Source organism: Somniosus microcephalus, chromosome 1 (assembly GCF_052327205.1).
Source record: "Somniosus microcephalus isolate GS21.2 chromosome 1, FLI_Smic_1.0, whole genome shotgun sequence".
NCBI lineage: Eukaryota > Metazoa > Chordata > Chondrichthyes > Squaliformes > Somniosidae > Somniosus > Somniosus microcephalus.
In genome coordinates, this window is record NC_140987.1 from 14,086,539 (window position 1) to 14,101,423 (window position 14,885).

At 56.3% G+C, this 14,885-nt stretch overlaps 1 protein-coding gene across 1 annotated transcript; it reads right to left on the reverse strand.

The window, feature by feature from the left end:
• Nucleotides 1-149: 149 nt before the first annotated feature.
• On the reverse strand, nucleotides 150-10,303 carry LOC147123937 (C-C motif chemokine 19-like). The gene is made up of 4 exons (XM_085967953.1): nucleotides 10,016-10,303; nucleotides 7,151-7,277; nucleotides 3,725-3,820; nucleotides 150-3,041 (listed from the first exon to the last, which is right to left on the reverse strand). Exons 1-4 carry the CDS (start codon nucleotides 10,074-10,076, stop codon nucleotides 3,032-3,034), a joined length of 294 nt encoding a protein of 97 aa, XP_085824079.1. The 5' UTR covers nucleotides 10,077-10,303; the 3' UTR covers nucleotides 150-3,031.
• Between the last annotated feature and the right edge of the window lie 4,582 nt (nucleotides 10,304-14,885).

The following is a 14,885-nucleotide window of genomic DNA, read 5'->3' on the forward strand; positions in this document are numbered from 1 at the left end:
ACCGGAAACCCCATCCTCATCGCCACAGGTCAGAATTACCCTGGGGCGCAGGATCCAAGTCTTATCCTTCATCCTTCACTCAGTGCAGACTAGGAAAAAGGAACTGATATTAACTGACTCTCAGTTAGAAGTTCATTCAATCACGGCCATTTGATATAAAGAATTTTATTCAGTCAGCACAATTAAACTGTTTACAGGTAATCGAGTGGGAGGATGTGCATCACTTAATAACTATTGCATCTTAATAAATGAATAAGAGCAGAATGGGAAAAGGCCATTTCGTCATCATGGCAGTTTCTACCCTATCATGGACTCTACCCACCCATTTAATCCCCTCCCACAGCCCATGTACACTCTCCCCTATCACAGACTCTACCCACCCATTTAATCTCCTCCCACAGCCCATGTACACTCTCCCCTGTCATGGGCTCTACCCACCCATTTAATCTCCTCCCACAGCCCATGTACACTCTCCCCTATCATGGACTCTACCCACCCATTTAATCTCCTCCCACAGCCCATGTACACTCTCCCCTATCATGGACTCTACCCACCCATTTAATCTCCTCCCACAGCCCATGTACACTCTCCCCTATCATGGACTCTACCCACCCATTTAATCTCCTCCCACAGCCCATGTACACCCTACCCTATCATGGACTCTCTCACTTTAACTTTGTTCCTGGAATGTGAAGATCTTTAGCAAGGCTACATTTGTTGTCCATCCCCCAGTTACCTTGAGAAGGTGACGGTGAACCCTCTCCATGAACTGCTACAGGCCATTGTTCTCAGTACAGAAACCCAAATGCCCGAACAGGGACTTGAACCCTGGACCCTCAGATTTAAAGTCTGATGCTCCACCAACTGAGCTACCCGGGCTCTCTATCTTGTTCCTGGTTCCTGGGTTGAGGGGATTGCCCTATGAGGAGAGATTGAGTCGACTCAGCCTATATTCCTTAGAGTTTAGAAGAGTGAAAGGTGATCTAATTGAAACATATAAAATTCTTAAGGGGCTTGACAGGGTTAATGCAGAGAAAATGTTTCTCTTGGCTGGGGAACCTAGAACACGGGGTCACAGTCACAGAATAAGGGGTCAACCATTTAGGACTGAGATGAGGAGAAATTTCTTCACTCAAAGGGTTGTGAATCTTTGGAATTCTCTACCCCAGAGGGCTGTGGAGGCTCAGTCGTTGAGTATATTCAAGACAGAGGCTGATACATTTTTGGGAACGAAGGGATTTAAGGGATATGGGGATAGTGTGGGAAGGTGGGGTTGAGGTAGAAGATCAGCCATGATCTTATCGAATGGCGGAGCAGGCTCGAAGGGCCAAATGGCCTACTCCTGCTCCTATTTCTTATGTTATTCTGTCTCCTACATACACCCCATCCTATCGTTGACTCTGCTTCACTCATTTAATTTCCTGACTGAAGGTTCTGTATAACTACTTCCTGATTGCCAAAGAGAATCGAGCAAGATCGATCCAAGCTTCAACTCCACCCTTAACCTTGGCTTGCTGATCTCAGTAGAGAATCCCCTGCTCTAGGACTGTGCTCCATGAACCATCTCAGTGTGTCTCCGTAACTTCCAGCCCCATTCCCAACCGGAGATTTATCCGGCCCCTCTTTGAAGTAGCTTGAAGTCTGTTGCTTTAATGACCCAGTTCTAAACTGGGGAGGGGTTCAGCTCAACTGAATGGCCATTGACATTGGGAGGTTATGAGTGACAACTGGAAGGCATTAAAGGCAACGTCATTTCAACACGAAGCGAAGCTCATGGAGGGAAGTGTCCAATCAATGGCAGACTGAGCAAAGTCTAACTAAGCCAGGCCAATGGGCAGACCCCACCTAGAGTAACGACATTCAGTTCTGGGCACCGCACCTCAGGAAGGATAGATTGGCCTTGGGCTGGGGGGGCGGGGGGGGGGGGGGTGCAATGCAGATTCACCAGAATGATACCAGGGCTAAAAGGGTTGTAGCTCAGGTCACATTAAGCTATGTGCCTCTGGATTTAGAATATAAAGAAGAAGGCAGAACAACATGGGTTAGATACAGAGTAAAGCTCCCTCTACACTGTCCCATCAAACACTCCCAGGGCAGGTACAGCACGGGTTAGATACAGAGTAAAGCTCCCTCGACACTGTCCCATCAAACACTCCCAGGGCAGGTACAGCACGGGTTAGATACAGAGTAAAGCTCCCTCTACACTGTCCCCATCAAACACTCCCAGGGCAGGTACAGCACGGGTTAGATACAGAGTAAAGCTCCCTCTACACTGTCCCATCAAACACTGCCAGGGCAGGTACAGCACGGGTTAGATACAGAGTAAAGCTCCCTCTACACTGTCCCATCAAACACTCCCAGGGCAGGTACAGCACGGGTTAGATACAGAGTAAAGCTCCCTCTACACTGTCCCATCAAACACTCCCAGGGCAGGTAAAGCACGGGTTAGATACAGAGTAAAGCTCCCTCTACACTGTCCCATCAAACACTCCCAGGGCAGGTACAGCACGGGTTAGATACAGAGTAAAGCTCCCTCTGCACTGTCCCCATCAAACACTCCCAGGGCAGGTAAAGCACGGTTTAGATACAGAGTAAAGCTCCCTCTACACTGTCCCATCAAACACTCCCAGGGCAGGTACAGCACGGGTTAGATACCGAGTAAAGCTCCCTCTACACTGCCCCAGAAATGCACCCTAAATCCAATTTCAGTGTAGCAATGTTATATTTCCTATCCCCTACATCAGTCACCCTTCATGGCCTCCAATGGGTTGTAAAGGTTGTCCCAGAATGCAATAATGATGAAGAAATGCACATCCCCTGACAATGGGACTGAAATGATGATTACAAGCAGTCCGAGAATACATCTGTTATAAGTATCTAAATTCACATTAGTCTGGGAGTGTCGGGTAGAGTTTGTCATAAAGTAAGGGAGGGTGAAGATGAAAGATGCCGCGGACTACACACGGTCCAGCTGGGAGTCGCGCCACTTCCGCAGTCTCTCACTTCTTCCTTGGACGCCCTTGGCTGAGATTTACTGTCCACTAGAGAGAAACAAGCAAAGGGAAAGGCTTAGGAACTAGAACATTTTCCATCGATTGCTCCTAAACTTAGAGTTATACATCATGCAAAGAACAGAGTCACTGGTACTAGTCAATGCTAACTAGGGTTTGGTAGGCTAGTGGTCATCGAACTCGATTAGCTTACTCATAGAGTCAGAGAGTCATAACCTAAACCAGAGTTGTGAGTTTAAATACCACCATGGCAAATTACAAAGCAGCACGGGTTAGATACAGAGTAAAGCTCCCTCTGCACTGTCCCATCAAACACTCCCAGGGCAGGTACAGCACGGGTTAGATACAGAGTAAAGCTCCCTCTACACTGTCCCATCAAACACTCCCAGGGTAGGTACAGCACGGGTTAGATACAGAGTAAAGCTCCCTCTACACTCTCCCATCAAACACTCCCAGGGTAGGTACAGCACGGGTTAGATACAGAGTAAAGCTCCCTCTACACTGTCCCATCAAACACTCCCAGGGTAGGTACAGCACGGGCTAGATACAGAGTCAATGTCCTGTGTGGCTGAGCTCTAAGTCAAAGCCAAGAGGTGACAGGCAGCACTGTGGCCAATTCTGTTGAGCTATGCCCCTTAAGCAATGATGGTATATTCAGGAAGACCTCCCCATTGCTGCGATTAGAAGCTGAAGAGCGTTTCTGTTCCTCTCACCGTGACTGGTTGAGTTTGTCACATCTCCTCATTAACCTCTTCACCCACCGAGGGTTGCTTGGAGCACACAGTTTCCTGCCTTTGACTGTGATGAATCTGCAAGAAGAAGGTTCATTTTAACATTCAGAATAACCCAGTCAGTGGCCCCACTGCCCCCTTGGCTCGAGTTGCCTCCCAGTGTGTTGCTCACCTTTCAATTCCCTGGTCCGGGCTGAGTTTGAGAGGGGGGTGGGGTGGGGGGGGTTGGTGAGGGGGCGTCACAATTAGCCTCAGTGCAGGGGGGAGAGGGGGGAAAGAAAAATGTCAGGTAGGATTCCCAATCCCGATCACCTTCTCTTTATCCCAGTAGATAGTAGTCGTGTGCACAGGGTGATCCCATGCTCCCAGCTGGTAACCGCGGTGAATGGGAGGTGTGGGCCCTTGATTTTCCTGTCGCTCCCCCTACCCCAGTGAGCACACACCCCGTACGCAGTGAGGCGCTGCGGTACATCCTCTGCGGGATGAGAACCAGATTGGTGTGGCAGTGATGCCAGCGGTGGTCGAATAGCCTGTCTAGGTTTACAGTTGGGAAATGGCTGCATGGGGTACGGGCCATCAGAGTCCGTGGGGTTGGTGCTTAACACCAGTCAGAAGAGACGGTGATCGAAGCGGGATTACTTTATATTCAGGTAAGTCATTGTCCCTGGGTCATTGTTGTGAGTGGGGGGCTGAGGGAGTGTCTGGGGCTGTGGATGGGGGTGTGAGGAGGCATCTGGGGCTGTGGAACGGGGTGTCTGGGGCTGTGGGTGGGGCTGTGGGTGGGGGTGTGGGTGGGGGTGTCTGGGGCTGTGGGAGGGGGTGGGAGGAGGTGTCTGGGGGGGTGGGTGGGTGTGTGAGGGGGTGTCTGGGGGGGTGGGTGGGTGTGTGAGGAGGTGTCGGGCTGTGGGTGGGGGTGTGAGGTGTCTGGGGCTGTGGGTCGGGGTGTCTGGGGCTGTGGGTGGGAGTGTGAGGGGGTGTGAGGGGCTGTGGGTGGGGGTGTGAGGGGGATGTGGATGGGGGTGTGAGGGGGTGTGAGGGGCTGTGGGTGGGGGTGTGAGGGAGGTGTGAGGGGGTGTCTGGGGCTGTGGGTGGGGGTGTGAGGGGGTGTGAGGGGCTGTGGGTGGGGGTGTGAGGGGGATGTGGGTGGGGGTGTGAGGGGGTGTGAGGGGGTGTCTGGGGCTGTGGGTGGGGGTGTGAGGGGCTGTGGGTGGGGGTGTGAGGGGGATGTGGGTGGGGGTGTGAGGGGGGTGTGGGTGGGGGTATGAGGGGGTGTCTGGGGCTGTGGGTGGGGGTGTGAGGGGGTGTGAGGGGCTGTGGGTGGGGGTATGAGGGGGTGTCTGGGGCTGTGGGTGGGAGTGTGAGGGGGTGTGAGGGGCTGTGGGTGGGGGTGTGAGGGGGATGTGGATGGGGGTGTGAGGGGGTGTGAGGGGCTGTGGGTGGGGGTGTGAGGGGGGTGTCTGGGGCTGTGGGTGGGGGTGTGAGGGGGTGTGAGGGGCTGTGGGTGGGGGTGTGAGGGGGTGTGAGGGGCTGTGGGTGGGGGTGTGAGGGGGATGTGGATGGGGGTGTGAGGGGCTGTGGGTGGGGGTGTGAGGGGGGTGTGAGGGGGTGTCTGGGGCTGTGGGTGGGGGTATGAGGGGGTGTCTGGGGCTGTGGGTGGGAGTGTGAGGGGGTGTGAGGGGCTGTGGGTGGGGGTGTGAGGGGGATGTGGATGGGGGTGTGAGGGGCCGTGGGTGGGGGTGTGAGGGGGGTGTGAGGGGGTGTCTGGGGCTGTGGGTGGGGGTGTGAGGGGGTGTGAGGGGCTGTGGGTGGGGGTGTGAGGGGGATGTGGGTGGGGGTGTGAGGGGGATGTGGGTGGGGGTGTGAGGGGCTGTGGGTGGGGGTGTGAGGGGGTGTGAGGGGCTGTGGGTGGGGGTGTGAGGGGGATGTGGGTGGGGGTGTGAGGGGGTGTGAGGGGGTGTCTGGGGCTGTGGGTGGGGGTGTGAGGGGCTGTGGGTGGGGGTGTGAGGGGGATGTGGGTGGGGGTGTGAGGGGGATGTGGGTGGGGGTATGAGGGGGTGTCTGGGGCTGTGGGTGGGGGTGTGAGGGGGTGTGAGGGGCTGTGGGTGGGGGTATGAGGGGGTGTCTGGGGCTGTGAGGGGGATGTGGGTGGGGGTGTGAGGGGGATGTGGGTGGGGGTGTGAGGGGGATGTGGGTGGGGGTATGAGGGGGTGTCTGGGGCTGTGGGTGGGGGTGTGAGGGGCTGTGGGTGGGGGTATGAGGGGGTGTCTGGGGCTGTGGGTGGGAGTGTGAGGGGGTGTGAGGGGCTGTGGGTGGGGGTGTGAGGGGGATGTGGATGGGGGTGTGAGGGGGTGTGAGGGGCTGTGGGTGGGGGTGTGAGGGGGGTGTGAGGGGGTGTCTGGGGCTGTGGGTGGGGGTGTGAGGGGGTGTGAGGGGCTGTGGGTGGGGGTGTGAGGGGGATGTGGGTGGGGGTGTGAGGGGGATGTGGGTGGGGGTGTGAGGGACTGTGGGTGGGGGTATGAGGGGGTGTCTGGGGCTGTGAGGGGGATGCGGGTGGGGGTGTGAGGGGCTGTGGGTGGGGGTGTGAGGGGGATGTGGTTGGGGGTGTGAGGGGGTGTGAGGGGGTGTCTGGGGCTGTGGGTGGGGGTGTGAGGGGGTGTGAGGGGCTGTGGGTGGGGGTGTGAGGGGGATGTGGGTGGGGGTGTGAGGGGGATGTGGGTGGGGGTATGAGGGGGTGTCTGGGGCTGTGGGTGGGGGTGTGAGGGGGTGTGAGGGGCTGTGGGTGGGGGTATGAGGGGGTGTCTGGGGCTGTGAGGGGGATGTGGGTGGGGGTGTGAGGGGGATGTGGGTGGGGGTGTGAGGGGGTGTCTGGGGCTGTGGGTGGGGGTGTGAGGGGCTGTGGGTGGGGGTATGAGGGGGTGTCTGGGGCTGTGGGTGGGGGGTGGGAGGGGGTGTCTGGGGCTGTGGGTGGGGGTGTGAGGGGGTGTCTGGGGCTGTGGGTGGGGGTGTGAGGGGGTGTGAGGGGCTGTGGGTGGGGGTATGAGGGGGTGTCTGGGGCTGTGAGGGGGATGTGGGTGGGGGTGTGAGGGGGATGTGGGTGGGGGTGTGAGGGGGTGTCTGGGGCTGTGGGTGGGGGTGTGAGGGGGTGTGAGGGGCTGTGGGTGGGGGTATGAGGGGGTGTCTGGGGCTGTGGGTGGGGGGTGGGAGGGGGTGTCTGGGGCTGTGGGTGGGGGTGTGAGGGGGTGTGGGTGGGGGGTAGGAGGGGGTGTCTGGGGCTGTGGGTGGGGGTGTGAGGGGGTGTCTGGGGCTGTGGGTGGGGGTGTGAGGGGGATGTGAGGGGGTGTGAAGGGGTATCTGGGGGGCACTGAGCGAGAGATGGACTAGACGAAGCACAGGCCGATTTCTACTTACATCACCGCTGAGATACGGCAGCTCGTTGCCGCATCTTGCACCTCGTAATCTGTCACAATGTGCGAGGGGATCTTCCTGTGACTGACGTCTAGGCAACAATCAAAGGCCCCATCATCTCCCCGGGATCCTGCACAAACGGGAGAGAAAGAGGAAAAGGCTTCACCGACTGGTCTTTACCTGTGGCGGTGAGGGAGAGTGGGAGTGGGATCCCGGCTCGATTTATCCCTCCTTAACCCAAAGGGTCAGAGAATCGTGCCACACCCCCGTCTCTCTGTCCCTCGTCCACACTCCCCGCAAACGCGGCTCCCCGCTGCAAGTACGGTGTCGGCCATTTATCAAAATGATTCATTCTTGGGATGAGGGCGTCGCGGGCAAGGCCCGGCGTTTATTGCCCATCCCCAGTCGCCCAGAGAAGGTGCTGGTGAGCTGCCTTCTTGAACCACTGGTAGCGGGTTTGGTACAAACTGAGTGAGCACTTCAGAGGGCAGTTAGGAGTCAACCACGTTGGGTGTGGGACTGGAGTCACGTCTAGGCCCAGACCGGGTAACGTCTGGCCCTCTGTCAAACCCGCGAACAGTGCTTCAAGTAGGAGGCCCGCCACCAATGATCCCTTTAAGCTGCGCAACTCTCCTGCACCGCCGGCTCGCCGCCTTTTAAATAGAAAAACCGCACATGCGCGGTATTTTGAACGGTTAAAGGGGCCGCGTGGATCCCCCCCCCCCCCGCAAAACAATTACAGGGCACATTGCTCAACACCACCGTCTCAGGGTAACTAGAGATGGGCAATACATGCCAGCCTAGCCAGTGACGCCTGCATCCCACGAATGAATAAAAATAGAAGATCGTATAGAATAAGAGAGCAATTCATTGCACTTCTCACAGCTGCATGCTCTGACAGTAAGGCTACAGGAAGCAACCCCCGAGATTGTGCGGGTACAGGGATGGCGTTTAACACCGCTTCCATTTCCAGTCTGCGCTGAATTTGCCAATTTCACTGTGGGTGGCAGTTGCGGAGGGTTGTGGGGGGGGGGCGGGGTTGGGCCGGGGGAGGGGAGGCGTCCTACAATTAGCCTCAGTACCCTCGATCAGGGGGAAGTGTTGAAAAAAATTCAGCCCGGGTTCCCACTCCTGATCTAATGACCTGGTGAGAAGCCTAGCTGTGAAAAAGGAAAGGAAGACTGGCATTTCTAGAGCGTCTTTCACCACCACCAGACGTCTCAAAGCGCTTTACAGCCAATGAAGTAGTTTTTTTTTTAAGTGCAGTCACTGTTGTAATGTGGGAAACGCAGCAGCCAATGCACACAGCAAGCTCCCACTAACAGCAATGTGATAATGACCAGATAATCTGTTTTGGTTATGGGATAAATATTGGTCAGGACACCAGGAATAACTCCCCTACTTTTCCTCAGTATAGTGGCCATAGGATCTTTTACGTCCACCTGAGAGAGCAGGCGGGGCCTCGGTTTAACGTCTCATCCGAAAGACGGCACCTCCGACAGTGCAGCACTCCCTCAGCACTGCACTGGGAGTGTCAGCCTAGCTTTATGGGCTCAAGTCCCTGGAGTGGGTCTTGAAACCCACAACCTTCTGACTGAGAGAGCGAGTGCGCTACCCAGTGAGCCACGGCTGACACTGTGGGCGGACGGCGGCTGAGGACCTGTTGGAGCTTGGCTGCGATGCCAGCGCAGTCGAATAGCCAGCTCACTGTCCGGGCGCATGTATGAAGGGCGACCACTCGGGTGGATAGCGAGTGGGCCCTGTGGGGAATCGTACCCCAGCAAGGAGTCAGCGTTGTTAGAGGAGATTGGATTGAGTGGGCGGAGCCGGGGTGGGGGGTTTGTCGGTCGTGCGGAGGGGAAGGGGGATAGATTTTCAAGTTGGCGCCCGGGTGTAAATCTGCCGCTGCAGATTGGCCGATGGTTATAGAATGCCGTTCGATAAAATCATGCGGTTTCTATAATGGGTGGCAGGATCCGAAACGGCAGATTTACACCCAGGCGCCGGGTGAAAATCTAAACTCCCTCCCACTCCTTCCAGGAGAAAGAGCGAGAGGCCGGTTTCTGATCTTGACGCTGGGGTATTCGGATCTCCTGAGCACTAATAATCGAAGGGGAAATCTACCGGGGAGCAACGCGAACCCGTGAATGAGGCTGCCTGATCTTCCACCCATTCCGTCAGTGGCACTCTCACCTCCGAGTCAGCAAGGTCGTGGATTCAAGTCCCACTCCAGAGACTCGAGCACAGTATCCAGGCTGACCCTCCCAGTTCAGTGCTGAGGGAGTGCTGCACTGTCAGAGGTGCCGTCTTTCAGATGAGACGTTAAACCGAGGCCCCGTCTGTTCTCTCAGGTGGATGTAAAAGATCCCACGGCACTATTTCAAAGTAGAGAAGGGGAGTTCTCCCCGGTGTCCTGGCCAATATTTATCCCTCAACCAACATCACTAAAAACAGATTATCTGGTCATTGTCACATTGCTGTTTGTGGGAGCTTGCTGTGCGCAAATTGGCTGCTGCATTTCCTACATTACAGCAGTGACTACATTTCAAAAATACTTCATTGGCTGTAAAGCGCTTTGAGACGTCCTGAGGTCGTGAAAGGCGCTATAGAAATGCAAGTAATTTCTTCCGTCAAAAGAATGCGATCACGGAATATCGGTGTAAATCTCAGATATCCCGGAATGGAATCGTAAGCTTGCATTCCTGTGACACCTTTTAACGTGGAAAAATGCCCCAGAGCCGATTCGTGGATGGGCTAATCGGGAAAGGAAACCTGACGTTTTATTTGCCTCCTGCGTCGCCCCCTAACAGATAATGGATTACCCTTAACGTTTCCCATCTCTCGTTAGCGGAAGAGCGATTGTCTTACCTTCGCAGGAGTGACACAGGAGGGTGCAGAGCAGGAGAGCGACTTGGACACGGAGGGTCATGATGGCGGTCTTCGGGTAGAAGCGATCGCGAGGGACGAGAGAGAGCAAGTGTCCGATGGAGAGAGGTCGGTTCCTGGGAGTATCAAGCTGTCAGCAAAGGACCAGAGCTTCTCTGACTTTTACCAGGTCCCGCTGCCTCTATATATATGCAACTTGCTGGAGTTTCACTATGACTGTTAACCATTTACTGGCTACAGAAGAATTAGTTCATTCCTCTTGAACAATTAGATCTAATCGCGTCGCACTGGATTGCAGAACAAAGAAAGCTCCGTTTAAAGGGCGTTGCCCTTTCTTTTGTCACCAAGCCAGTTTTACTGTCTGCCGAGAATTCTTCCCTCAATCAGCACACTCCCAAAAAAAAAACCCCCAGCTTCATCTCATTCGCTGTTAGCAGGAGCTTTCTGTGCGCAAATTGGCTGCCTCGTTTCCCTGCACTGCAACAGTGACTCCACTTCCAAAGTACTATCCCCGAGAGGCAGAGAGGTTTAGGGAGGGAAATTCAGAGCTCAGCGCCTGGGCGGCTGAAGGCACGGCCACCAACGGTGGGGGGATGGGAATCAGGGTTGCGTAAGAGGCCAGAATTGGAGGAGCGCCGAGTTCTCGGAGAGTAAGGGCTGGAGCCTAAAATGATCTACGGGCTTGCGTTCGTAACAGGAAAAAAGAACTTGCATTTCTATAGCGCCTTTCACAACATCCCAAAGCATTTTACCACCAGTGCAGTCACTGTTGGAATGTAACAAATGCAGCAGCCAAGTTGCGCACAGCAAGCTCCCACAACCAGCAATGTGATAATGACCCAGATAATCTGTTTTAGTGGTGTTGAATGAGGGATAACTCCCCAGCTCTTTGTTAAATCATGCCGCGAGATCCTTTATATCCACCTCGGTTTAACGTCTCATCCGAAAAACAGTATCTCTGTTCCGACAGTGTGGCGCTCCCTCAGCACCGCACTGATGTTGTCAGTCTAGCTTTTGTGCTCAAGTCTCTGGAGTGGGACTTGAACCCACGACCGTCTGACTCAGGAGATGAGAGCGCTGCCCACTGAGCCACGGCTGACGGCAATGGGCAGTTCACGTTCCTGACGGCGCTTCGCGGAGAGCGCGCAGATGCTGAGCAGGAGAGTTGGGAGAGGCACAGCCAAAGCAGGTTCGAAACATGGACCTGCAGGAGGTTTTAAAAGGCAGGGGGTGAGCAGCAGAGAGGCAGGGAGATCAGGCTGGGAGTTTCCGAGAGTAAGCCCGAGGCGTGCCGAAGCTCGGGCTCCAACAGGGGTGGGTGGGGGAGGCCAAATTGTCAGCGGGCTATTTGGCTGTGGTGACCATCACAGCCGCCCACTAATTCTTGCTCGCACTCCACCTTCCAGCAGTAGGCGGTAGTGAGCAATCAGGAGCGAGAAAACCCGGCGGAGTTTTGCTCTCCCGATCCAACCTCGACTCTGAGGCCGATTTGTGCAGCCCCTTCCACAAGGCCCAGCCGGGAGCAGCTAACGCAGCACAGACCAGTCAGCTCCCCCACCGGTTAAACTGGCAGAAGCAACAGCAGGGCGCAGCGCTAGCAAATCGAATCCCCTCCCCCTCCCCTCGGCTGGCTTGCCGTGACGGTTAAAAGTCAAGCTCGTCCCTGCCTTGCCCGATTCTCGGGGCAGGTAAACGCAGACCTTCCCATTCGCGGGATCTTGCTGTTCACAAAATGGCCACCGCGTTGGTCTACCTAACCACAGCGGTTGCCCCATAGCTGCCAATTCCGTTGATTGTGAAGTGCTCTGGGATATTTAAGTCAGCTGTGGTTAGTGCGCTCGCCTCTGAGTCAGATGATCGTGGGTTCCAGCCGCACTCTAGAGACTCCAGCACAAACAAATCTGAATCCTGGCCAATATTTATCCCTCAACCGACGTCGCTAAAAACAGATTATCTGCTCATTATCACATTGCTGTTTGCGGGAGCTTGCTGTGTACAAAGTGTCTGCCGCGTTTTCCTACATTACAACAGTGACGACCCTTCAAAAGTACTTCATTGGCTGTAAAGCGCTTTGGGGCGTCCTGAGGTCGTGAAAGGCGCTATAGAAGTGCAAGGACATCACCCCCCTTCGCCCCCACTGCTGAGATAGGCGCTGCCCCTTTAAGGCGCAGAGCTGCTTCCTGTTATCAGGAACATAGCAGAGCCCGGTGGGGATTTCTTTCTTAAAGGGACAGTGCTGATCTTTCTTGAGTGTGAGTAGCACATTCTAGGCTGACACTCCAGTGCAGTGCTAAGGGAGTGCTGCACTGTCGGAGGTGCTGTCTTTCGGATGAGATGTTAAACTGAGGCCCCGTTTGCTCTCAGGTGGATGTAAACAACCCCATGCCACTATTTCGAAGAAGAGCAGGGGAGTTCTCCCCGGTGTCCTGGGCCAATATTTATCCCTCAACCAATATCACTAAAACAGATTATCTGCTCATTATCACATTGCTGTTTGTGGGAACTTGCTGTGCGCAAATTGGCTGCTGCGTTTCTCTACATTACAACAGTGACTACACTTCAAAAAGTATTTCATTGGCTGTGAAGTGTCCCACTGCAAACCTCAGCCCACCCCACCTCATCCTCACATCACCTCACCCCCACCTCACCCTCACATCACCTCACCTCACCTCACCTCACCCCACCTCACCCTCACCCCACCTCACCCTCACATCACCTCACCTCACCCCCACCCCACCTCACCCTCACATCACCTCACCTCACCCCACCTCACCCTCACCCCACCTCACCCTCACATCACCTCACCTCACCCCCACCCCACCTCACCCTCACATCACCTCACCTCACCCCACCTCACCCTTACCTCACCTCACCTCACCCCACCTCACCCTCACATCACCTCACCTCACCTCACCCCCACCCCACCTCACCCTCACATCACCTCACCTCACCTCACCTCACCCCACCTCACCCTCACCCCACCTCACCCTCACATCACCTCACCTCACCCCCACCCCACCTCACCCTCACATCACCTCACCTCACCCCCACCCCACCTCACCCCCACCTCACCTCACCCCCACCCCACCTCACCTCACGTCACCCCCACCCCACCTCACCTCACCTCACCTCACCCCCACCCCACCTCACCTCACCTCACCTCACCTCACCCCCACCCCACCTCACCTCACCTCACCTCACCCCCACCCCACCTCACCTCACCTCACCTCACCCCCACCCCACCTCACCTCACCTCACCTCACCTCACCCCCACCCCACTCCACCGGGAGTTGGCCTTTGATTCCCCAATCGCTGTTTGCCTCGCTATCTTTATTTGCTTAATAAACTTCACACTTGGCTGTGCCACAGCGAGAAGGATTTAGTTCAAGTGGCCGTCAATCCTTAACAAGTGAGAGGCCCCCTCAAAGGAGCTTGGAACAACCGGTGATGTGTGGAGTGAGTTTTTGGAAAGGTCAACGCGCTTGGTTTTGTTGGAACTTGTTAGGTCTAGTTTGTTGTTGGTTATTAATAAACTGAAGTGAGGGCTGCCAACCACTCGACAAACTGCCTCTCCTCAACCTACTCAGGCAGGCAGCTGGTCTGCGGGATGAAAATGAGGACCCTGTCTCCCCTTGTTCCCGGTCCGGCAACGCCTCGAATTTAAAATTCTCATCCTTGTTTTCAAATCCCTCCATGGCCTCGCCCCTCCCCATCTCTGTAATCTCCTTCAGCCCCACAACCCCCCCGAGATATCTGCGCTCCTCTAATTCTGCCCTCTTGAGCATCCCTGATTATAATCGCTCCACCATTGGTGGCCGTGCCTTCTGTTGCCTGGGCCCCAAGCTCGGGAATTCCCTCCCTAAATCTCTCCGCCTCTCTACCTCTCTCCTCCTTTAAGATGCTCCTTAAAACCTACCTCTTTGACAAAGCTTTTGGTCATCTGCCCTAATTTCTCCTTATGTGGCTCGGTGTCAGATTCTGTCTGATAATCGCTCCTGTGAGGAGGATTGGGACGTTTTGCTATGTTAAAGGTGCGATATAAATACAAGTTGCTGTTGTTGAGGAGTAAGGCAATCAATGTGGGACACCACAAGGGTTAGAAAGATCAGCAGAGAAGGCGAGGGAACTTGAGGAGATAGTTCGCACCAGGATTGGGTTCAAAAAATCCACAGGGGTTATTTTCACCTTCCCTGCCTGGCCAGTGATCTGATGGAGCAACATCTCCCTCCCCTCCCCACCCCCGCCATCTCCTCCGCATCTCCCCCCAACTCCCCCACCCCTCCCCCGCCCCTTCCCCTCCCCTCCCCCCTCCCCATCTCCCTCCCCTCCCCACCCCCGCCATCTCACCCCTTCCCCCACACCCGCCCCTCCCCCGCCATCTCCCGCCCTCCCCCACACCCGCCATCTCCCCGGCCCCTCCCCCTCCCCACCCCCCCCGCCCCTCCCCAGCCATCTCCCCCGCCTCTCCCCTCCCCACCCCCGCCTTCTCCCCCGCCCTCTCCCCCCTTCCCCCACACCGCCCCTCCCCCGCCATCTCCCGCCCCTCCCCAGCCATCTCCCCCGCCTCTCCCCTCCCCACCCCCGCCTTCTCCCCCGCCCCTCCCCCGCCATCTCCACCGCCATCTCCCCCCTTCCCCCACACCGCCCCTCCCCCGCCATCTCCCGCCCCTCCCCCACCATCTCCCCCTTTCCCCCACACCCGCCCCTCCCCCGCCATCTCCTGCCCCTCCCCCGCCATCTCCCGCCCCTCCCCTCCCATCTCCCCCGCCCCTCCATCTCCCGCCCCTCCCCCTCCCCCGCCCTCCCCATCCCTGCCATCTCCTGCCCCTCCTCCGCCCTTCCCCCTCCCCCA

What these genes read in the sequence shown, in the direction of transcription:
- LOC147123937 (XM_085967953.1), bottom strand. Translation starts at nt 10,076, where the DNA reads ATGACCCTCCGTGTCCAAGTCGCTCTCCTGCTCTGCACCCTCCTGTGT. An exon ending in CCTGTGTCACTCCTGCGAAG is followed by an intron (nt 7,278 to 10,015) that starts GTAAGACAATCG and finishes CCGTTTGTGCAG; the next exon opens with GATCCCGGGGAGATGATGGG. An exon ending in TGCCGTATCTCAGCGGTGAT is followed by an intron (nt 3,821 to 7,150) that starts GTAAGTAGAAAT and finishes TTCTTCTTGCAG; the next exon opens with ATTCATCACAGTCAAAGGCA.